The sequence below is a fragment of the Physeter macrocephalus genome, chromosome 7 (genome assembly GCF_002837175.3).
Source record: "Physeter macrocephalus isolate SW-GA chromosome 7, ASM283717v5, whole genome shotgun sequence".
Classification (NCBI taxonomy): Eukaryota; Metazoa; Chordata; class Mammalia; order Artiodactyla; family Physeteridae; genus Physeter; species Physeter macrocephalus.
Genome location: NC_041220.1, coordinates 87,294,416 through 87,319,565, shown reverse-complemented (window position 1 = coordinate 87,319,565; position 25,150 = coordinate 87,294,416). Strand labels below are relative to the sequence as shown.

The 25,150-nt window shown below is 34.7% G+C and overlaps 1 protein-coding gene across 7 annotated transcripts in view; it reads left to right on the top strand.

The window, feature by feature from the left end:
* PCDH7 (protocadherin 7) overlaps positions 1–25,150 on the top strand; it is a 451,994-nt gene that overhangs the window by 172,884 nt on the left and 253,960 nt on the right. For 4 of the 7 annotated variants that reach the window (XR_008617840.1, XM_024119328.3, XM_024119330.3 and 1 more), the window contains exon 2: positions 14,974–15,190. The exons of 1 other annotated variant lie outside the window; for it this stretch is intronic. Coding sequence is in view for 5 of the 6 variants with exons in the window: in XM_024119328.3 (XP_023975096.1) it covers positions 14,974–15,190 (217 nt within the window). In the remaining variant the exon portion in view is untranslated. The remainder of the gene's footprint in view (positions 1–14,973; positions 15,191–25,150) is intronic. 2 more of the 7 variants (XM_024119329.3, XM_024119331.3) reach the window with 1 other exon arrangement.

The following is a 25,150-nucleotide window of genomic DNA, read 5'->3' as shown; positions in this document are numbered from 1 at the left end:
ACCTGTATAAAACAAAGCAGGAAGGTTTATTGGACTTTAAGAAAATTACTTAAGCCCCACATGGTAGAAGGTAAACTATATGTCTTTTCTTCTATACTTGGCTTAAATGTAACAACAAACTACAGATAATCTCCAGTGGAGTTCAAAGCTGAATGTCTAATTTTCAGCCTAAGGAGCCCTTATCGGAAGTGGCTAAAATAATCAACTTTATTCTCCTGAGTACTTGTTTTCTTGTGTAGTCCAGGTTCTACCATCCTTTGCTTTTAAGTAAGCTGACCTGTGCTAGAATATGGTTTCTTTATGCCAGTGCTATTGTGAATGTATGCAGAAGTCTCAGTGTCGGTTTATCAATTTCTCAGGGTTCAATTAAGTCCAAGCTATTGCTTGGTGAGTAAGAACCAACCTATGGATCACTTAGCAGCTGTGTGACTTCAGGCAAGTTACCTCCATGGGTATTGGTTTCTACATTTACCCCATAGTGCTACTGTGGAAATTAAATAAGCTTTTTTTTTTTTTTTTTTGCGGTACGCGGGCCTCTCACTGTTGTGGCCTCTCCCGTTGCAGAGCACAGGCTAAATAAATAAGCTTTGCATGGACACATGGTAAGCAATCAATGAGTGTTAGGGAATATCACTACACATTTTAAGTACAGAACGTTGTCAGCTATATCATTAAGGAGATTTTGCCTTCTTCCAATATGTTCTGGGAAATGTCTGCTACCAATTATCGATATTGATTGCCGCCTAGAAAGGTTTCTCTTCCCATTGATCAGTTGCAATATGTAAGTTTCTTGCTCAGCATAGTATCTCTGCTTTACTTCAGGGCTCTCTGTCAAACTAGGTGAAGATAATACATGCTATGTTTAGTTAATTCATAATCTGCCAATTACGCAGTTGTTAAAAAACTGAAGTTAAATATTAAAAAAAAACAGGCATGCCATTACTACTTTGTTTCCCCCAGAATACAAGAGTTAACTTAATTACATGGTTTGTTATTAATTTTATTTCTTAACACACAGAATGTGTATAATGAGATCCAAGGGGCAGAAGCACTGGTGATTCAAAAACTTTAATAGACTATAATGAATTTCACAAACTATGGGCATCAAAGTGTTACAATTTTAGCACTTCTAAAGTGAAAATTAAGATATCAGTGAAGGAGGGACTTCCCTGGTGGCACAATGGTTGGGAATCTGCCTGCCATTGAAGGGGACACGGGTTCGAGCCCTGGTCCGGCAGGATCCCACGTGCCGTGGAGCAGCTAGGCCTGTGCGCCACAGTTGCTGAGCCTGCACTCTGGAGCCCGTGTGCCACAACTACTGAGCCCGCGTGCCACAACTGCTGAGGCCTGCATGACTAGAGCCCGTGCTCCGCAACAGGGGAGGCCACCGCAATGAGAAGCCCACGCACCACAACTAGAGAAAGCCCACGCACAGTAACGGAGACCCAACGCAGCCATACATTAATTAATTAATTAATTAATTAATTAATTAATTTTAAAAAAAGATATCAGTGAAGCAATGTGTACAAAATGTCAATGTATATAAAGTTGTGTGAAAAAAAAAAGATCAGAGACTTGGAAAAGGTCATAAGGTTTAAAAAAAGGAATAAAGTATTTTATTTTATATATGGCTCCTCATGTATCTTCTAAATATGAAATGTAAACAGGCTTAGAAAGCCAAATAGTAGTAGTAATAATAAAATATGATGGTCTTATGATGTTATTGCTTTGTGGACTTGTTTTTCCCTCATGCTTAAAAATGTGCATTTTCTATAAGCTTAAGAATTTGACCATTTTTCTCAAGGAGGTGGGAATTGAAATAAGTTGGTCTTGTGGCATTTAATATTGAAATAATATATGGCAAATATTGGATACTATTGGTTACATTTTCAAATTATGGCTAAAAATTAAACTCCAGTCAGTGTTTCTGAACACTTGCCCTTCTGTATAAGAATCACTTTTGAGTCTTCATGTTAGGGTCAAGTTGTGAGTATCCTCATTTCCCTAAAGAATCATGAGATGCCAACATGCTTATTATTTATTTGGAGAATTTATTTTCCATTTTTCTTCTGAAAAGTTCAACTTTTAATACAAATAATTCACCCTCCTAGAAAGTTTCTTCAATACACAAGTATAAAACAAAGAAGAAATAAGAAAGAAAGTAGCAGTCAATATCTACGAATATGGTAACTCCAGTTAGGCACCAATTAGGATTTATTAACTCTCCAGTATAGCTGAGGCTATTCTTGAAAATCAAGACATTCATTATCTTTTTTTCTTTTTTTTAATGCTAGCATGATGGGAAGAATTCATTTCTTCCAAGTTTATGGAATTTTTCTTAGTGAATGTTATCAGCTCCCTAAATCTTTGGCCTATGGACAAAATTTTGAGCTCAATTCACCATTATAATTTATAGAACACTTCATAATATAAAATCTGACTCACTTATATGATCAAATTGGATTTTCATTGTATTTAAAATGGAGAGATTATCATTTATATTTACAGAAGTTGAATCCTGGCTCAGAAGAATTAAGTCAGTAGCCCAAGCTTGTTCAACTTCTAGTTAACATCAGGAAAACAAATTATGGTTTCCTGATTTGAAAGTCCATGGGTTTCCCCAAATACAATATTAGTTATCTGATAAGAGAGGACTGAAATGTAAATTTGAAGTGGTTTTCCCCACATGAATGAGTGGACACAGACCTAGTCCACTTAATTTGGTTTTGTTTGGTATTGGTATTTTCACTGCATTAAAAGAATAACAAATGTGAAAATAAGGTTAAAAAGATTATTTTAACATTTTTATACTTGCTGAACACTTTCAACATAAAATACATAACAATATATTTAAGAGTTTTATAAAATAAGTACAGTTATTAGAATTAAATGCTCGTTCTCAATGCCCTACAGGTGGAGTGATCCAGGAATGGAACACCAATTTAAATTTGAATGATGACTAACCTGTTTCATAAATGTGAAACCTAAGTCCAACTGCTTTACTTCCCTTTTCTTCCCATCTTATCTCAGGCTCCATGACCCACTATATAAGTTTCTTATTGCTGTTATAACAAATTACCAAGAATTAATGGCTTAAGACTATGCTTTTTTTTTTTTACCTTATAGTTTTTGATGTCAGAAATCCAAAATGGGTCTTTCTGGGCTAAATCAACATGAGGTAGTGTTTATGCTGGAGGCTCTAGAGGAAAATATGCTCCCCTCCTTACCTTTAATAGCTTCTAGAGGCCACCAGCATTCCTTGGAATGCGGCCCCTTCCTCTCCAATGCTCGAGAAGGTGAGTACAGATCTCACATTGCATCAGTCTGACCTCATTTTCTGCCTTCCCTTTCTCCTTTTAATAATCCTGTGATTACACCTGGCCCAGGCAGATAATCTAAAATAAATTCCCTATTTTAAGGTCAGTTGATTTTCAAACTTAATTCTATCTGCAATCTTAAATTCCCCTTTGCATGTAAAATCACCTGGTCACATGTTGCAGGGATTAGGATGTGGACGTCATCAGGGTCCACCTTTCTGCCTTCCAAAACCACTTTCACTGACTTTTCTGGAGTCGTTTGACTTGTATTAAGGAATGAAAATGAGCATATAGTGGGCATTGTATAGGCTATTCCTTAGGGACACTGGTAACTTTTCTTTTAAACAAAGTACAGATAAAATAAAACAAGTAAACAGGCAGGGATGACAGAGGAAATGGGTTCACCGGGGTAGCAGAAGTTTCACATAGGTAGCAGAAGATTCTGTCTTGAATCTAGTTAGGTTTCAGCTCAGTTTAATAATTAAATGCTTGATTATGGAGCATTTGGAGCCTTGTTCTATTTGTCTGTCTTGACTCCTGTCAGACACTTTAATCCATCCATACCAGGAAAAGCTACTTAAGGACACAGACCTCCATTCCACAGAATATGAAAACCCCATGTTTTTAAAATGCATGTAATTTCCCAAACAGATTTTACCAGGTGCAGTTTCGATGAAATGTCTGAGATAGAAAAGAAAAAAAGAGAAAAAAAATCTGGAGCATCTGTTTGAGTGGATCCTAAAATGCGAGTTTTATTTTCATTCATTTCAGTATGGAAGAATTGATTCAGGTGTTTATGAGGCAGGCTTCTGTCTGTGCTTCTAAACTTCTATGTATTTTAAGAGGTAGCTTCTTAAAGGTTATTTTTTGTTCTTGTTGTTTATTTGTTCATTTTTAGTGCTTTATAGTTGGAAACCTGGGCAGATCCTTTGGAGTTCCACTTGGTTCTTCAGCATTGCTCCCTTGAACTGCTGCAGACTAACTCCAACTGTGTAGTTTAAGACACAGGTTTATCGACCTCATTCAGCTGCTTCTGGAACCGCATGGGTGTGTAGCATAGTCATGCAAAGCAGCTGAGAGGCTTGTGAACCGAGCTTTTGATGAATATCACAATAGCCAAAAGAAAAATGGAGAAAGAAACCTTTGCTTGTATTCTGTGAGTGCTTTTGTGTGATTAATCCACACTTGCCCAGCTGAGCTTAAGGCCTAAATTTGCAGCATGTAGATTTTTCAGCACAGTGGTAGGCACAAAGCAAGTGCTTAATAAGTCTTTGTTGGATTGAATATTATTGCAAAGATTGTCTTTTTCTCATTAGTTGCCTGTCAGTATTCTGTTTTCCTAACTAGGACTCCCTCTGCCTTCCTGTTTCTCTGTGCATGTAAACATAGAAACTTCCAAAGGATTGTGTAGGGTTTCAATTGAATTGGCAGGTGAAATCTAATCAATGGCTCAGCATGTTTTCACCACTCAATTTCATACCAACCTTGCTAACCTCTGCTATTCGAAGCATATATTTAAGCGACGAATGAGATCTCACAGCCTCTAACCCACAGTAGGAACTCAACTGAACATTTTTTTGGGTTGAGTCAAAGAAGAAATCACAGAAGAGGTGGTTTCAGAGGATAGGGAAGATTAAGATAAGCATATTCCATGGAGCTGACATTCCAGAGAATTTCTTTACTAGTTACAAACACCTCTCTCAAAGATGTTGTCATCTTTGTAGCTTTTCATCAAGGTAATTGACTGAAATGTTTGGTTGGTATACATATTTTTGTTCATGGTTCTCGTTTCATGAGTAAATGCACTTCAAGTTGCATTCATGTTTTCAAGACCATACAATGTACTAAGGAATTTTTTAATGGGTGAGCAAAGACTACTTTAAAATCATGGATTTCAACCATTTATTCACTTATTGAACAAACCTATCTTCTTATAGTTTCAAAGAATTAAGGAACTGGAAAGGATGTTAAATATCATTTGTTATAACTCCTTCCTTTTAAAGTTGAAGATGAAACTGAAAGATTGATCTTTCCACCAGATTTTACTCTTAGTATCAGAGCAAGTACTTGACTCCAAGTCTCCTGATTCTCCAGTTCAGAGTTATTTGCAAAAAAGGACAGTAAATATTAAAACAGGCTAACAAATGACAATTGAATCTAAACTATTTTCAAGGCACTGTTGAGGTATAATTGCTACACACTGTTTATGAGGACTTTTCACACTGTTTGAAAAGTCCACAGTAACTTGAAAAATGTTAACAAAATAGAAAAGTTGTATTTTTACATTTGATTTTTTACATTTCTATATGGTTGAAAAAATTTTAAAACAGCATTTGATGAATTAGGAAAATTATATGAAATTCCAATTCCTATTTCCATAAATAATGTATTATTGGAACATGACCATTCTTATTCATTTATGTATCTTCAGTGACTGTTTTTGCAGGACAATGTCAGAATGAGTAATTGTGGCAGAGACCTATGACCTACAAAGCCTAAAATATTTACTTTCTGGCCCTTCACAGAAAAAGTTTGCCAAATCCTCAACTAGGCTTAATGGAAACCAGCAAAAAGAGAAAAACTAGATCAAACAACGTGTCCACAAAATAAAGGACCCACAGTTTGTGTTTTAGAGCACAATATCTTTTTTAGAAGTTTTCAGAAAAAAAAGTTTGCCTATATTTACTAAGAGTTTTAGGCTTTGTTCTGATTTCTGATAATTTTCATTAGAAAAAAAAATAAGAGGCAAGCTTGTATTTTTAGGCTAGAGTATTTCTTGCAGTAGTTTGAATATTAAATTCATTATTTTTTTTTCATTTGCAAAATCAGAATATCAACGTGACCCATGTGAAATGAATAGCTCCTATTTTAACTATCATTATTGTTCTTTTGCCATATTAAATTGTTCGTGATCTAGTGGACTAAGAACTATAAAGTATAACCTGCATTCTTAGTTTCTGCAGGACAAATATACACAATAATGTCAAATATGTAATTGCATGCAAGTCAAAAGAAATACAGTTAACTTCTCCTTCCCCAAATGAGTGTTTTAATTAACCAATCCAAATGTCTCAGCATGTTTCTTTTTAATACCCTTTCATCTGCTATTGACTTGAAAGAAAGAAAGTTTGAAGTAGGGAACAACCTTAACATGTTAGCAAAGGCAGATGCCCCCCAAAAGTTAAAAGACCTCATTAAAGTTTGTTTGGAGATTCTGCCAGACATATTCCAGCTAATGCACTATGGAATCCTAGATATGTTTGTTCACTAGCCGCTGACACTGGTTGACAATGCTTGCAGATTAATCAAGTACCTGTTCATTTGCAAGGAAAGATCTCACTGTCTTAGATAGCTCCTCTTTAAAAGTAAAAAGCAAAAGCAGCGCTCCTTATAATTCAGCAATGTTCTGCTCCATGACCGTTTCAGTGCTTTATGACTGACAAAGAGAGTCATTAGAAGTCTGTTTGATGGACATAACTAAGTGAATTGGAAAAAATAAAAAATCCTTTTCATCCCATTCAGAAATAATTGATGTGACTGAGACAGCTGTATGTGAGTTCCAGATAAGGAGACGATTTATGGGGAAACTATTGAAGCTAAAAAGGAAGGTGCAAATTTAAAGTTCCCCATAAAGTTGTCTGTAAGGCACAGAGCAGAGAGATTTAACCTGAAGTTCTTTCCAGAGGCATCCTTAGAGTTCTATCCTCTTGCAGATGAAATCCTCATAAAAGTAGTTTCACTAGGTTGATGGACTACAAGGGGAAACTTTCTACATTCTTACCATGATGCTGTGTTTTCTATTTTACTGTAAGCATTGTGTATAATAGGATATTCCTAAAGTTCAACTCTTTTCTTTTCCCTTTTCAAAAATTGGCCACTGCCCTATCAGAGAAAACAATGCATTATTATTGTACAGGTTGTAACTTAGAAGATTTTGATAATGCATGTGGAAGGCCAGTATTTTTAAGTGTGTCTGATTATGGGACTTAATATTTGCTTTTATGGTATGATGGTTACCTTTTCATCAATCTAACAAGAATGGATAAAAATAAAATTTTCATTATTATCATATATTTGCAAACATGCATCTGGTCTTTATTGCTTTTCTTAGAGACTATAAATGAACTTTGTGACAAAGATTTTTTTAAAATAAGTAGCACCTGGAAATGTTAAACACTTTTGACAGTGATTGCATTCTGAAAACAGAATAAAATATTACTGTTAATTTCAGAATTAATTTTCTTAAAGGTGTAGATTATAAATAGTATATGCTATTATATCAGTACTGTCAAAAAAGGAGGGCAGTTGTATGGTTCTCTAAAATTTAAAAAAATTGAAAATGAATCTGCAATATAAAAAATGAGGCAGTATTAGAATTTGACATCAACTTTCTAGATATTAAAAAAAAACTTTTTAGAAAATTGTTCCAGTCCTCTAATGAATTTGAAATGTATGGACTTAACTTTCTTTGAACCCTCTGAATAAGACGAGCATGAGATCTGGCTTCTACTCTATATTTGAAGTGGGGATTGTGATAACTTTGTATGTAATCTCTAAACCAGCTAGACTGCCTAGATTTAGGTTTACTAATTGGTAGTCCACATTATCAATTGCTGAGATGAAATTTTACAGAAAAGAAGAATGAATCAAATGCTCATCACCTTTTCCCTTCATGAATGCCTTACCCCTTGCAATACTATCATTAGAACACAAGCATTGTTTCTGTCATCCAGACATATTCTAAATCCCCTCCTCATCTATGCAGACTGTCTTTCTCTTGATCCCAAGTTTACCAATACACCATTTTAACTTATGTTCATGTTTTCCAAATTAAAAAAAATCCAAAATATTAATAAGCAAATGCATTTATTGAATATGTTACATTGTATATCTCCACAGCACCCAACTTAATCCTTATTTGCTATGCTTGTCTTTTCAAGGCTATGAGGTTGATTTTATGTGGAAATGATCATGGCAATCACATGTCCCACACCTTGAGCTCATTAGAATTCTCAATGAGGAGAGGAGGATAGGAAGACACAGCCATACTTATGGACTCCCACAGCATGAGGGAAAGAATAGAAGGGAGAAGACCTCTCCATTCACATCTGTATCCACTTCCCATGTGACCTGTAGATTTCTAGAACAGAAAGTGAATAAAATTATATAAAGAATGGATAAAGATTATATAAAGAATAGACTGGTTTCCAGTCTATAGTAGTTTAAAGCAAAGTCAATTCTAATGCATTTTCGTCAGCTGGGGCCTGGCATGAGGATGGAGGTACATCCCACACCCCAGGGATTGGATATTATCCAGAGTTACCTTTGAATATATGTGTGTCTTCAAGTGAAAGTCTCTAGTGTGTCATATGGAAACAAAAGATAATTGATGAATGTCATTCTTAAATAATTGAATATAAAAATATTCATGCTCAATAAAAATGATTAGATTTGAATAGTTTTTGAAAAATGTGGGTATTATTGTATGTACCTATTTGTTTTACCAATAACTTGCATGTAGAACAATAAAAACTTAGTGCATTAATTGGAGGATAGGTTTGAAATTTCATATGAATTTTTAAAATTATTTAGAAACTTTGTAAATTACTGGGCCAGCTCTATAGTTCCTTTAAAAAAAAAAAAAAAACCCTAAAACGTAGTGGGAGATAGCTCTAGTTATATAGTTGTGGCCTGAGGTGTAACACCTTTTATAGTATATGTCTTTGAGCGAGCTTAAGGTTCTTCTGTATAAACTATCTCATTATTTCTCAGAGAATTTAAGTTAGTAAGGGGCAGGTATTATTTTCTGCATTTTACAGAAATTTTACCCTGAGCCTAAGGCACAAGAGCCAAGGGTCAGCTAAGTTGTCTGAGGTCAATAGGGAATCTATAATGTTGCTTGGAATAATTTTTTTTTCCTATTATTTCTAATATACAATATTTTTTCTCATTAAACACATACACACACACACATACACACACACAAATCATACATGCAATTCCTCAATGAGTTTTATTGTTTACCTTGCCTTTGTGATTTTATTTTTAATTTCATTTTTCTATTAATTCTAGTTAGTTTACTTCCAGTCTCTGATTTCTTTCATTCCCCGACAAGCTTATGTTATTAGGCATATTTTTGCTTGCTCTTTTTGTTGCATCTTCAACTATTTACCCTAAAGCAAAACTTTTTCAATAACAATGAAAAAAGACAAAAAAAAAATAAAGATTTTACACAAATCTTTTTTTTTTCTTTTAACTGCTACCCCACATCTCTCTTATACCATATTTTAAAAATTAGTAGGGCTTCCCTGGTGGCGCAGTGGTTGAGAGTCCGCCTGCCGATGCAGGGGATACGGGTTCGTGCCCCGGTCCGGGAAGATCCCACATGCCGCAGAGTGGCTGGGCCCGTGAGCCATGGCCGCTGGGCCTGCGCGTCCGGAGCCTGTGCTCTGCAACGGGAGAGGCCACAACAGTGAGAGGCCCGTGTACCGCAAAAAAAAAAAAAAATTAGTAGTCTGTCCCCACTTTCTCCATTTCTCCATATATTTACAAGTGGGTCTTTTACTTCCTCTGGCTTAATCTCCTAGAATTGTTCCCCAGAGTTCAGAGATTTTTTTAGCAAAAATGCCCTTCTAATGGATGAATCCAATGGACCTTTGGTAATCTCCTAGAATTGTTCCCCAGAGTTCAGAGATTTTTTTTTAGCAAAAATGCCCTTCTAATGGATGAATCCAATGGACCTTTGGTAATCAGCATTTTTCTCAACATCTCTGATGGCTTTGATCACGTAAGATTTTATTCTGTTTCCTGAAATTAACAGCTTCCTTGGCTTCTGAGTTTCAAAAGTGACCTGGTTTTCTTACTCACCCTATTTTTTTATCCTTTGCTACTGGTCCCAGATATGAAATCTATTATCAGCCTTCAAATATGTATTATCTATCAAAATTATTTTAGAGATCTCAAGCCAGAAACCCCTCCTTTGCAATGCCTGCCCTAAATTCCTAAACAGGTGTCCTGGCATTTTGGGGGTACCTTTATTTTATTGGAAACTTAATCATGTTATATTTTGTCTTTTTTTATATAAGATTTTGAGTTCCTTAAATGTGTAGAATTATTGTTGGAACATCCTTGAAACCCTGGGACATAATGGGACAAAACAAGTGTAAGTAAGTATAATGACTAGATCCAGTCAGCCACACAGCTTTGCTTTATAGTGGCCTTGCTGGCCATTCTTTTTGCTGTTCCCTCATTCTTGGCATAATCCTCTGCCTTCAACATTTTTCTTCCTTCGCTTTTGCAGGGAATTGTCAGATCATGTCTTCAATCTCACCCCTTTAATTAGATCATTTATTTGCCTAATAAAATCTTTGATTTCCACTCCCTCTTGTTTATAATTCTCACACATGTCCCATGCACAATTTTTGGAACAATTTTCTTGGAGACTTCTTTCTTGCATTACTTACTCAATTTTCAAGCACATCTTCATAGTTTCAAAGAGCTGGGAAGCTGACACTCTTCCTCAAGCTCTTCCGCTTTTTCCTGTTTTGTATAGACCAGCTTGCCTTTGCAAGACATGAAGTCATTTATCATCCTAGACAGAAAAATAGAAAGCTCAGACACCTCAGGTCATTAAATATCTTCATATTATACTTTTGCATCCCAAGATGAAATCATGGTTCTGTTGACTCTCCAGGGAAATTTTATGAACACTTAGGGGACCAGCTGGCTTCCTGAAGCAGTTTAGTCTTTCTGACCAATTGTGTTTCGACTGTAGGGTTTCTCCTCTCTGCTGCCTCTTCATCACCTGGAGAGATTTTAGAAATGATTGATATCCAGTTCCACCCTGAATGCTGATTCACTGGGTTTAAGTTGAGGCCAGATATTTGCATTGTGTTTTCTCAAAAGTACTCTGGATGATTCTGAGGCACATCTAGGTTTAGGAATCACCACTTAAACCACTCTGCTTCAGAGTATCAGTCATTAACAAAGTGACAGTTACATATACAATGCAAACGCATTCTCTCTGTCACACAGTCAACACATTACATTTCTGGTTTAGTCAATATATCTGGACTATATAAATAATATGAATTTCTGTGTCATAACTTCTGCTATAAAACCTATCTTCTCAATAGATCCAACCCAATGATGAAGGATAGTGTGTAAATACTTGTCTGTCTCCTGAACTATCTGCCTATCTATTTACCTATCTATCTAAATCTACATGTGTGATTTATTACTGGAATTAAAGCTTAATTCTTGCATTAATGGGTTCTCGTTCAGAATTCAGAATTCTGTACCAATTTGGTTCACATTACCAACTTAAATAGTTTGCCATAAGATTTTATTTATTTAAATTTATCAAAATAGAGTTAAAGAGGTAGTAATGTAATGTTTATATTATATGTAGAGCTCTAATGGGATATTTTTAAGTGTAGATAAAAATGATAGGGCTGGGCTTCCCTGGTGGCGCAGTGGTTGCGCGTCCGCCTGCCGATGCAGGGGAACCGGGTTCGCGCCCCGGTCTGGGAGGATCCCACATGCCGCGGAGCGGCTGGGCCCGTGAGCCATGGCCGCTGGGCCTGCGCGTCCGGAGCCTGTGCTCCGCAACGGGAGAGGCCACAACAGAGGGAGGCCCGCATACCACAAAAAAAAAAAAAAAAAAAAATGATAGATGGAGTATTTTATGATCCATGTGTGATATTATTTTAGATTTTTATTATGAATCATTTTCCACTCATTTAGATATTATTTTAAATGAAAAGCTATTTATAAAAAGGAAGTATTAATGGATCTAAGCATTTGCTAGTATATATATTGATCTTAGTATTTTTAAATTACAACATTTTCCTTCCATCGTTAAATATAATATGTAACCTACAGTAATTCATGGGGATCAATATATTCACAGTTAAAATAGGGTACGGAATCAAGAAAATAAAATGCACAGATTCAGGGCTTCCCTCGTGGCGCAGTGGTTAAGAATCCGCCTGCCAATGCAGGGGACACGGGCTCGAGCCCTGGTCCAGGAAGATCCCACATGGCCCAGAGCAACTAAGCACTTGTGCCACAACTACTGAGCCTGCGATCAAGAGCCCGTGAGCCACAACTACTGAGCCCGCATGCTGCAGCTACTGAAGCCTGCGCGCCTAGAGCCCGTGCTCCGCAACAAAGAGAAGCCACCGCAATGAGAAGCCCGCACACTGCAACCAAGAGTAGCCCCCGCTCGCCACAAATAGAGAAAGCCTGCGTGCAGCAACGAAAACCCAATGCAGCCAAAAATAAATAAATAAAATAAATTTTAAAAAAATGCACGGATTCACAGTAGCTATTACATAATACATAATAGAAAAATAATTATTTTATTTTTGACATTTTTCATTGCAAACAGACTATCACCTGTCTCTGCTATTCTATAATTACTTTTGGTAGACGTAGCATTTAAGCACAGATTCTGAGATTTCCACCTTTGTTCAAACATCACCCTCTTTTCTATTTTTACATCAAGATGGAACATTATCTCTCATAATTTCTTATTTCTCTTTGTCAATTTATTAGCATAATTTATGTATTTCTGTATTCATTTTGAACTTTCTCCTTGCATTAGTGGACTGATTCTAAAAGATTTGAGAATCATTAAAATAGAATTAAAAATAACATTTGGACCCTCCTTTTTCTTTTTATATGTTTTTCTTAACCCACTGCTATGTCTTGAAGTGATAATATGTTTTCCTGACTCTTAGCATCCTTTCCTAAATTCAACATTGTCATTAACATTTTATTGTTCGGTAGTATTTGCTGAGTATCTTCTGTGTGCAGAACAGTATAGTTTTAGGAGACTGTCACTGGTCTTACTTCTGAGGTGAGACCAAACATAAAACAATTCACAGAGAGACTGCAGTCAGTTGGGAGTAATAAATGGAAAAAAAATAAAATATGCACATGTAAGATAAAGCATGGGAAATACAAACCGATTTCTACGTTTATTAAGAAATAAGGTAAAATATCACAATCATACTACTGTAAAGCAATATGAGAATTATTAGTGAAATAAGGAAAATGTTTCTAGAGATTTAGTTGCCAGTAAATTTTGGCCCATGGTGTGCATGCTGTTTGTACTAGAAATACTTTGTAATTGTTTAAAAATCTGCAGTCCCAATTCAGTGAAACATTATAAAGAAGAGAATGTGCTTTAAATGTTTTCCCTTTGTAAGTTTGATTTTGAATTAAATTAAAAAGATTTTATAAAGACTGTACACTCCAAGTATGTACATGGAGGGAGAGGTACTGGGTTAGAAATATGAGATAATATTCCTGGCCATTATTCTATATGAGACAAAATGAAAGACTTGTGGAACCATGTGTTTGTCTTTAGTAAAACCAATTTATAAATTTGGGGGAAATGTCACAATATTTCTTAACTTTCCCATTAATAACCTACCATATGTGGATAATCCTTAACATTTAAAAAATTCTACTGGTCCCAGTTGTGATTAGTGATTTCTACCAATAGTATTCAAGTTCTAAAAGTATAAAAAAGGTTCTTTACCTTTCTCACTATTCTGGCAACATTAGTTTTATACTTTATATTAGAAAGAACCAGTCTGAGTTATAGGTGCAAAAATCTGTACATTTATGCCACTTTCAAATCATGCAAGAGCTTAATGAATACAACTATTGCCAAGAATAATCTCCAACAAATATTACAGAACCTTTTTATATTTTTTCCCAAAATATTATGTGTACATAGCCCTGACAATGTATGGCATTAATTTGTTCCCTTAATGAGCCTAAAATGTTTTTGTTTTATTTTGTAGTTATGATAACCTTTAAATTCCATATATATTAAGTATTCTATCCAGCCAACATTAGTAACATAGTAAATTGTGACATCCAATTGGGGAAAGGTTTGCAGCACACTTTAAATACAACTTAAAGACTGTACATGATGTTACTTTTTTGAGCAAATTGTGAATAGTCATAATAAAAGCACATACAATTAAAAATTTTGGTTTATTTTGAATTCCCTGGTTCAGGGATTTTTTGTCTATTATTTCAATACTACCCTTACACTTTCAGGGTCAATAGGTAATATATTTAAGATGAATGAAGTAAGAAATATGTTTCGATTTCCTAGCACTACATCTAAATTCCTGTTTATCAGCTGTACCTTTAATAGTTTGTCAACTGCCAGAACACTCAGTTTTAAACCATTTGCCTTATGGACAAAGTATTTAAAAATGAAATCTTCTTACAGTGGATTAGCTCTATATTTATTGCTCTCCAAAATCACTGACCCTTGTTTTCATAAGGAGTCTATTTGTGGAAAACATATTTGAAGTGAAGACTACAGAATAGAAAAATGGTGAATATGTGGAAGTAACATATCAGATTTACATGTGTGTGTTAGTGACATTGATGTTTTCTTATTTCTGTTTCAGAAAGAGAATTTTCCGTTTTTCCATAATAAAATCTAAGCTCTAGGTATTGCCTCAGAAAATACAGAGTTAACCAAATAGATTTCAACATGTTATATTAACCGTTTTGTATTGAATTAGTTGTCAGTCGACCTTAATGTATGTAATTTATGTATTTTTTAAATAAGATTATTTACAATCTTATACCTTAGTGACATTCAGAATCTTTTCTCTTACAGCCATTTCGTAGAGTGACGTTTTCTGTTGTGAGTCAGCCCCAGGACCCACATCAGGGGTCACTGCAGAGTTGCTATGACAGCGGGCTGGAGGAGTCAGAAACACCAAGCAGTAAGAGTTCATCAGGGCCAAGGCTGGGTGCCCTTCCACTCCCAGAGGACAACTATGAAAGGACCACGCCGGATGGCAGTGTTGGTGAGGCAGAGCATATGGAAAATGGTAGGGGCAAACACAACATCACACACATAATCACGCTAGTGAGCCGTAATAAGTAGACTTGCGAAGGTCAGTCTAAAACCAAAATAAAATAGCTGACACTAAACCTGGTTTATTTGAAATAATCAATATTTGCTAAAAGTACAGAAATGCCAAATAAAGGAACATAACTCTATAGATAAAATTTACCAAACTTGCACCATCATTTTAAAACAACCTCTCAGAAATAAACACATTTACAAATAAATCAGAGTAGTACCTTTTATGGAAAAGACTAAACTAGTACATAATACCTAAACAATAGCCGCTAAGAAAGGTCTTGTGTGATTGTTTTCTTCTATTCATTTTTGTCATGCAACTATTTCTTCAATTGCAATCATCCAGTCTTGGTAAAAGGAAATGACAGTAAACACACCTTGCTGGATTATTTCCTCTCCTAGGTATTTAGAAAAATATTTTCAATCCTCTCCTTTTCAAGTGATAACTGAACTGGAGTCAAAGGAGAACAGTATTATCTTATTCTCCAAAATATATTGTAAATGCTATTAGAACTCCCCTCTTATTTAATTGTAAGGTTTTTCTCATTTTTGTGTAAGGGAAAGGGAGAAAAGAAGATTATAGCACTCTATATTCTTATCCTGTTGTGAGATGGTTCTCATATTATCACAATTGGCCTTATGTACACTTTCCTTTAAGTTATAAAGTTAGATAGCAAGTAGTGCTTATGAAACTTTTCACATTTGTTTATGTTACCAAAGACAATTAGGTGATTTATATTTTGGATTTCAGGTTATAAGTAAATGCCTGAAGAATAAATTTGTGTCAAATAGTGGAATGGTAAAGTTCTTGCTAACTTTATTATTTCATATATAAAAATAGATTTGGTTATACGCAGGGAAAGAGAGGGGAATCACACACATTTTTATTTCTAGTGAAACCTTGAAGTAAATTTTGTCATTCACCATTCCATCCCCCAAGTGAAGTAAGACACTCTAAATTTTTGTTATATGCCAGTTTCTTTAGTGATGATATGCAAATAGAATATATTAGAGCAGGAGAAAGTCTGATTTTTTTTTCTGGACATTTACCTATGAATATTAAAACCCAACATTAGAGAATAATACATTGTAAATGACCTTAAGTGAAATTATTGTTAAATTAAATCATGTTAAATAATTATTTTTCCACACTGTTATCTGGTTGAGCAGATACGATATTGAGCAGGGTCTGATGATTGACAACCTTCTTGATTAATTAGCCAGAGATTAAATGCATTTTGCCTTATGGCTATAAAGTCATGCTTACCTGTGTGTATGGCAGTGTGTGCTTATGTGGATGGGAGTTTGATACGGTTTTTAAGAATTCACAATTTTTTAGTATTTTTTTAAATAAGCATAAAAATTTTGGTATGAATTGCAATGCAGATGAATGTATATTTAAGGTAAATAGGTTTAAAATGCTTTGCACAGAAGTAAAAATTAAATTAAAAATACTGTAATAATGTTTTGTATACACATACCCCCCACCCCCCAGGAAGTCAGTATTAATTTACTTTAAGGGCATTAGTATATCTGCATTACCTTTTGATGATATGTAATTTTATTTGTGTTTTAAAAAGTACTTGTCTCACTATAAGCAACATAAAGTACAATTAAATCTTTATTTTTTGGGTGTCAACTATCATTGGCATTATAATCATGTTTTAATGTTATTTCTGTTTTATGAGTTTGAGGATTCAGTGCCATTAAAATAAGAAAGAAATAATAATAAACATAATTATATAAGACAAACACATAGCAGTTACTTTTTGGGAAAAGTTTACTGAGAAACATTTCCCAAGGAAGACTTTTAGTTATTTTTTATAACCATGTTTTCAGTCTTGTCAATGGCCAAGGAACAGAATAATGTAACTGATTTTTCCTGACTTTATGTGACTGACACTTGAAATTCAGTGTTTGTGTAACCATTTGTCATCTGCTAGCTGTGATTCATGTTAGCCCTGATCTATAGGTAATGACACAGGAGATGTGATTCACTTTGGATGATCCAAATGTAGCAGTTGACATTTGAGTAAGAGTTTTGTTGGGTTCAGGTTTTCAGACTATTATCTAGCAGTAAAGTGCAATTGTATGCTTGAATTCTGGTAGTTTCATCTTCAATATTGATGGAGCATTCTGGCATAAATAGAATTGGAGTTGAAACCTGTCAAATATTCATTTGTCACATTTAATTGGAATCCAGGTAATCTGCAGTGTTTTGCTTGGTTAGGTTTTAATCAGGATTTGTACTGGATTTTCCATGAAAATACCATTTTGGATGCTGCCCTATTTCCTAATTATTATTACCTCAAACATTTTTCTTGAATTTTAACCTATGTGAAACAATACAGTTATAACTCAATTTTTTGGATTAACTTTCCTTGTAAAATTTAGAAGATAAATTCCAGTGCAATAATTTTATAATATTCCAATGTGATGATGCAAACTGGGTATAAATTGGGACAGCTAATGATCAAAATAAATTGTCACAGATGCTGTAGTAAGGAAATAACCAAAATACAAGAAAATCTAATTACATAGGCAGTGAAATGCACTTACGTTTTACAAAAGCTTTTATTTCTGCCTTCTATACTTTAGCATAATAAAATTTTATTAGGAGCTTATGGGTTAATTCTCTTTATAACAAGTTTTACCCTATATTTCAACCCACATTAGTGCCAAATGAGAAAAGAGGCTTTATTTTCTTATTGGCTTAGGTAAAATAATACAGTGTGAGAATAAACATAATTTCTTGAAACTAGAATCTATTAATTAATGTGAGACCCACTATTCTGATCATTTCAAATCTGGGGTACTTATATCCCATGGGTCTCTGGAAAGGAACAATGAAAATTATACATTAAAAATACTTTTAAAAAAACTCTCATGAATTATGCATTTATTAATGAAAAAAATCACTAACATTTTTTTCTTTTCCTTTAATTAATATCAATAGTATGATTACTTCAAGTTGATCCTTTGATTAAATTGGGGAAATTGGTTATTTGTTATTTTATTAAAATATATTTAATGGGATTACATATTTTAAAATATGGAGTACATGGTGGGAAGTTAAGTAATGATAAAATACTTTATCATTAATGATATTTTAATGATAAAATAAATTAATAATTTAAGTGAAAACCAAATATTAGGCTTAAAAGCACCACCACATTAAGGGTAACCATTGACTCTGCAAGAGCTTGCCCTTGTCTTAACTATGCAGCAGGCTTCAGAGTCTGTCTTGGAATGGTGTTTATGAGTTTCTTTAGGTCTATTGTAAGTTTTTATTTTGACCCCTGCCTTCATGCCATGGTCTACTTATTCTTCCAGAAGTCCCCCTGAATCATATTTGCAGAGCTAGTTTGTTTTACTGTGTATCACTTGATCATATAATATGTTTAACAACTCAAATATGGAAAACACCTCACTTGACCTCTAATCCCAATTTTCATTTAGGATTGGGTAGGTCACTTACTCCTTTTGGGTCTGTTTCTATCATCTATAAGGCCATTAACTAAATTAACTCGAAAACCATATGGAGATCCAATAAGCTGCGATTCTTTTCTTACATCCAATTTTTCTTACAAAGTTTATTCTCCTGAATAGAAAGAGAACTTTGGGTCTCTTAGTGAGATGGTGAGTGAATTTGATAATATGCAGTAATATGGGCAAAGCAGAAGTAATTCTAGGGCCTTCTACACAACTTATATAACACACATGCATTCTAATAGTAGATAATGAATGTATTACATAAATCAAAGAAATGAATAGGGTCAAAGGGTGTGATTTCTGGCCAGGTGGTCCAACAGCAGGTCAGTATGGGAGACAGTTTTGGAGCCTCCCCAAATTACACTGTGCAAGAGAGGCATTTTTAGGTCTGATCTGGCTTTGGGTACAGTGCCCTCAAAACCATTAATTATGACTAAGTTATCTCACAGTTGAATAAGCACATTTACTTTCTTACCTCACAGCGTAAACTTTGGTCAGAGTAAGAGTAAACAAAAGGTACAAAACCGTATGTATTTTTCCTCTAGGTAAACTTACAAATAGTATAGCATAGAAATAAATTAAAATAAAAAAATAGCAGTTGATCCATAAGGCAGGTGTTTAAAAAGTTAAATCGTCAGAAATTTGGCCATTTTAACTGCCTAATTAATTTTATGCTTTTGATTTTCTCAGACGTTTACAATATAATTTTGATTTTTATATGCTAATATTTTTCAATTTCACACTTCCAAACTTTCTTACTTCTTCAAACCTATGTAAACTAGGCTTAACTGTTTTATTCATTCCCCTCACTACACATGCTTTAGTGTTTAGAGCACATTGTTCATGAGGGTTGAAACATGGTGCATTCCGCTGGGAAGTCTTTTCCTATCTGCCATGGACTTTCACATTGCTTTCAGAAGTAAATAACAGTATATTTGAAATATCATTTGGAAATGAAACATCATTTTTATATGACCAAGGGTAATTAGAAAAGACACTAAACTCATATCCTTGTGTGGGATAAAGGATCCTCTACTTTCTGCTTTTCTTTTACCTACCCAATTTTCAATAGTCATCTGTAAGGTACTATCATCTGGTTATCGTTGGTTTGTGCTGTTTTCATTTAGATTGAATTAACAACACTGTCTCTTCCAGCTCTCCAAAGATGCTCATATACTTGTTAATGGCATACTCGTAATACCCCCAAACAAATGTCCTGCAAATTGTTGTCTGTACCTTGGAAAGATTCATTTTCATGGTTCTGCATTTCACTGTGTCTAGTTACCAGTGTCTGACTGCATTTTTTTACTTTTCTAGCCATCTGTAAAATGGCTCTGTACCTCCCAAGTATCCCCAAGTCCACACACACCCCCCACAGTTCTGGAGGGCCTTATTTACTCCTACTTCTTCATAGTGATTATGGATAGTGATAATAGAGATTATCTCTAAGTAGAGTCTCAACTAATCAAGATGCGTGCTACAGCAGTTTTCTAGCTTTCCAGTAAAATGAGCAGCACAATCTAAAAGAATCTAAAGAAGACATTGTCCTGTAGAAGAAGAGGTAATGTAGTAGACAGAATGTACTGGCTTAAGAAACAGGCTTGGGGCTTCCCTGGTGGCGCAGTGGTTGAGAGTCCGCCTGCCGATGCAGGGGACACGGGTTCGTGCCCCGGTCCGGGAAGAACCCACATGCCGCGGAGCGGCTGGGCTCGTGAGCCATGGCCGCTGAGCCTGCGCGTCCGGAGCCTGTGCTCCGCAATGGGAGAGGCCACGACAGTGAGAGGCCCGTGTACCGCAAAAAAAACAAACAAAAAAAGAAACAGGCTTGAAATCTAAGGACATCGGGTTAAATCCTGATTTCTCCTCTTACTAACAGTGTAATTTTCTGACTTCCCTTAGCCCCACTTAATAATAAATCGTAGGATTGTGGAAGACACTAAGTGAGATAATAGCACGTAATAATTTATAAATAAATAGTAAAAGAGTAGCAATAATTTTACTATATTAGCTGATGATAAAATTATTTACTACTATTATTTAAATAGTTATAATAAAATAATTGTGATTATTATTAACTTTAGGTAGATTTGACATGACACGATGGCATAATCATGAAAACATCATAAAATGTTTAGTTTCACAAAGATAGCATTCTAAAATGACTGGTAAGAATGATATTCTCACCTTGAATACTTCCCAGTCAATTTCTCATTTTTGTGGGATACCAAGGGGTGACACCCAGTGACATTTAAACATATCAAGGAGTTAAAAAGAGGGGAAAGAAAAATTCTATCCTGAGATATCAAATCAACCCAACTCTTCGTGCGCTCTGTCATTTAAGGTGAGGAGAAGTCATTATCTCCCTGTATTCTCCTCTCTTTTTTAATGTTTTTACATTTTATACCCAGTTTTCCAGTTGAATGCATTATTCTTCAGGTGTATATTTCCCTTTGAACTGCCGCAAAGTATTCACAGTGACAGAGAAAATGAACTGAAAAAAGTGTCCTATTAGTATGCTTACCGAACTCTCAGCCCTTTCTTTTTAATCTCAGTATTAATAATTAACACTGATAAAATGTGTGGCCATATTATCCTTTTATTCTAATTTAGTCCTTTAAAACTAGATCACTCTGCTGAACCCTTATGACATTTGAGGAGGGAATGAGTTCTCATCAAATCTCAAAGTGACTTTGGAGGTCAGTTAGGGGGTTTGTTGCCTCCAGACTCTCAAAGCATTTGCTTATCTGAATTTCAGCACACTTATTAGATAATGAATTCTATGTTAAGTTCCTTATTTAGTCAAGGTATTATCCCCATACTTGCATTCTTCTTTGCTTATACATTGTATATACTTCTGTTTTTCCTCTGATTTTGTTCTAGAGTTATATATAAAAAACTTGATGTTGCTGAAATATGATAACACCCAAGCATCTTCTGTGTGATTTAAGGAACTCTGGAACTAACTTAAAGTATAGTTAGCACTCAACCTCAGAGGTTAGCCCACTTATTGAGAAACTGTTTCATCTCAGTATTCCTCTTTTAGGTTAAAACACTCACTGTTGTTACTTTTCCTATTGCAGGTATTTTTATTTATTTTTTTTTTTGTAAGAAAAGCATTCTCTTAAGTAAAGCAAAACAGAGTAATATCCTCCCTGTCCCTTGTTTAATGGGGTAATTATATAGTGACAAAACTGTGGTTATTCATTTTGATTCAACAAACATGTGTGGAAAGTAAAACTTGGCCAAGGCTTTCTGAGGAAGTAGAAGTGAACAAGAAAGAGTCTCTGTCTTCATGGTGGAAGTCCTTAGGTTAGGAAGATACAACCTTGATTTCAGTAACTTCACTATAATATGGAAAGGAGAAAGCTCATCAGAGAAGTTCAGAGTGGTATGAAGCACAGAGAATGGAGAGGAAGATTATTCAGATGAAACAATTATAAATGCACTTACTGAAATCTTTCCATTTTATAAATAATAGCTTGGGCTGGAAGAAGGCCTTGAAATGTTATCTGCATCATAGCCTCTCTTTTTACCTACCCATCTTCTACATGATTTAAAAATAAGTACTATATTGGCCTGGAAGCTTCATGTCAAGCTAAATGAAGTTAAATTATTTGTTTGTTTTACTTTTCTAATCAAGTTATTTCTTTTGTTTTTCTTGGTGCTAAACATAATTAGTTCCAAAACTCCAGAATTTATCATTGATAAAATTGTCAGCATATGGTAAATCCAGGTCTCATCTACAGAACAGATTATTTTTATGTCTCTTTTCTCTCCCTGCTCATAAATATGGACAATTACTAAAAATACGTGTGCTTTAAATAAGGCTTTTCAAACTTAATAAGAGCGTGTAAATAATTTTTTTTAAGTTCTTGTGATTTCTTTTCAGAAGACAAATTGTATTACTCAAATCAGATGATTAGATAGGAGTAGATTGGATTAGATTAGGTTTATTTTTTGAAAAACCAATTCATTCCTTCTGTTGTGGTTGCAAATTGTTTTTGTAATTGTTATCTCAAGATTCAAGTTAAATATTTGGGTATTTGTCTTTATGTCACATTCCCTTTCTATCTGAAATATAGACAACAGGTTACCTTATTTTAAAATCTTGTTTCTGATAAATTTTATTTAATTTATGCAGGTGTATATTTTTTTGACATCCGTCTCATTATCGTGTATGCCTTCTCATTACTGTACAGAAAGTGTAAGTTTATTACAAAATGAAAAAAATATTTGAAACACATGCAAATTTAAATGCCTCCTTTAAAACAGATTTTCAGCTGCTAAAATGTGATAGTCACAAAGGAAACTAAGTTTTGATACTGTATATTTAAAAGAAATCTGCAATGAGTGCTATAAAATATTTTGGTAATAAAAAGAACAGCATCCTATTGTTTAAAAATAATCTACTCATTCATTTCTATTGCAAAATGTATCTTCTATGATTTTATTTCTGCTCTGAAATGCTTAGCATTTCCAACGATGAGGTCATTGGGGGACCCACATATGATCTGAGAGTGGTGTACTACTCTGAGGTTGCATTCCTGTGAACCATAGTTCCCTATACTGAATTGTGCACATTGTTTCTTTTCAGTATGAGGTTTCATTTCACCAACCCAGCATTTGTAGCAAAAGGTCATCACAGCCATAGATGAAATTTTATACAATGAACAGGGAATTTGGAGTATTATGAGAATTCATGAAGTTCAATAACCATTTGTTGAGCATTTACTCTATGCAAATTCCCACGAAGGATCCAAAGGTGAATGAGACATTCTCTCTGCCTACTAAGTGTTAGATATTGTGATGGAGAATGACATGTACAGAATTAGATGTTTAAAAGTAAAAGTGTGAGTTTAGAGACTAAAGGTTACCAGAACCAGAATAGGATATGAGTTGGGCATGTGAAAAACCATAGCCAAACTTTGAAGGATGGGTGACTAGGATTTGATAAGCAGAAAAATGGGTAAGGTTATAGAGAATAGTGAGCGATACCAAGGATACCAGTGGTGGGAAGACAGAGGTGCTATTTGCCAACTTGGGAAAAATGGAAGGAATAGCATCTTTGCAGGAGAACGAACCTGATTAAGACATGTCAGATTTAGGGTACCTTTGAAAAATTCAAGTGATATCTAGCAGGCTATTAAAATGTACATTAGAAACTTGGGAGTAGAAATAAGTAGCAGAAATACAGCGTTAGGAGCCATTGGCACCATGAAGATTATGAAACTTGGAGAATAGATGTGACCATCAATTAAACATATAACACTAGAGAAGAGAGAGATTGTACCCAACACAGAATCTGAAAAATATTACTGAAATCTAAGAGAATAATGAAATAAGCTTCAGAGAAGGATATTTTAAAATAAAAAAGCAAAACCAAACAAAGCGTGGCAGGCTAAGGAGAAATTTAGAATGAGAGTTATACATAGATGTTCAAAAAAATTGTTGAATTTAGTTGTATGAACTAGGAACCCTGTGTTGCCAATAGAGATTCAACAGAAGTGAGACAATTGAGAAAGACAGTTGAGAAAGCAGGAGACCAGGAGATATAATGTAAGAACACACTTGAGTGACTTCCCTGGTGGCGCAGTGGATAAGACTCTGTGCTCCCAATGCAGGGGGCCTGGGTTCGATCCCTGGTCAGGGAACTAGATCCCACATGCATGCCGCAATTAAGACCCGGCACAACCAAAAAAACAAAAAAAAAAACACTTGAAATTTTTTCCCAAGGTCAGCAAGTCCATTATAGTGTCATTGTCAGAGGCAGGGGCATGGTTGCACCCCTTGACATCAATCTTAATAAATTTCTAACCAACTTATACTTCATGTTATGTTCAGGATTTTTTGTCGCTCTTTCTACAAAATTTTCTGAAAGTACAACAGAGTCTGAAATTTCTGTATGATAGCTTTTGCTATCTTTCCTTGAGATATAATAATTATTCTTTTAAGTGAGTTTTGGATTCTCATGTAACGTCTGTTTTATTTTATACCAGGTCATCATTTGTCCATCTCACTGGCTTGGAATTAAAATAGTATCTGACTAATTGCATTTTTGGTGAGATCCAATAATTGATATCAAACATTTTTATTTATCATCAAACATTTTAATTTTGGGATTTAAAGATTCCTGACACTGTAATAGTGCCATCAATTCTTAGTAATATTATGCAAATAGATATGCTTCAAAACAGAAAACAGTGAAATAGAATTTGCAGGATAAATAAATTCAAATTGTAAAGGACTATCCAGTTCCAGTCACAGAAATGCAAGGTCAAAGATACTTACCACAGCTCGTGCACCATGCAAGGGAAGAATTGCCTCCAAATGTGTTATGTGCGGAGACTTATAATGATGATTTGCCAGGCAGATGTCACTTTTTTTTTTTTTTTTTTTTTTTTTTTTTTTTGGCGGTACGCGGGCCTCTCACTGT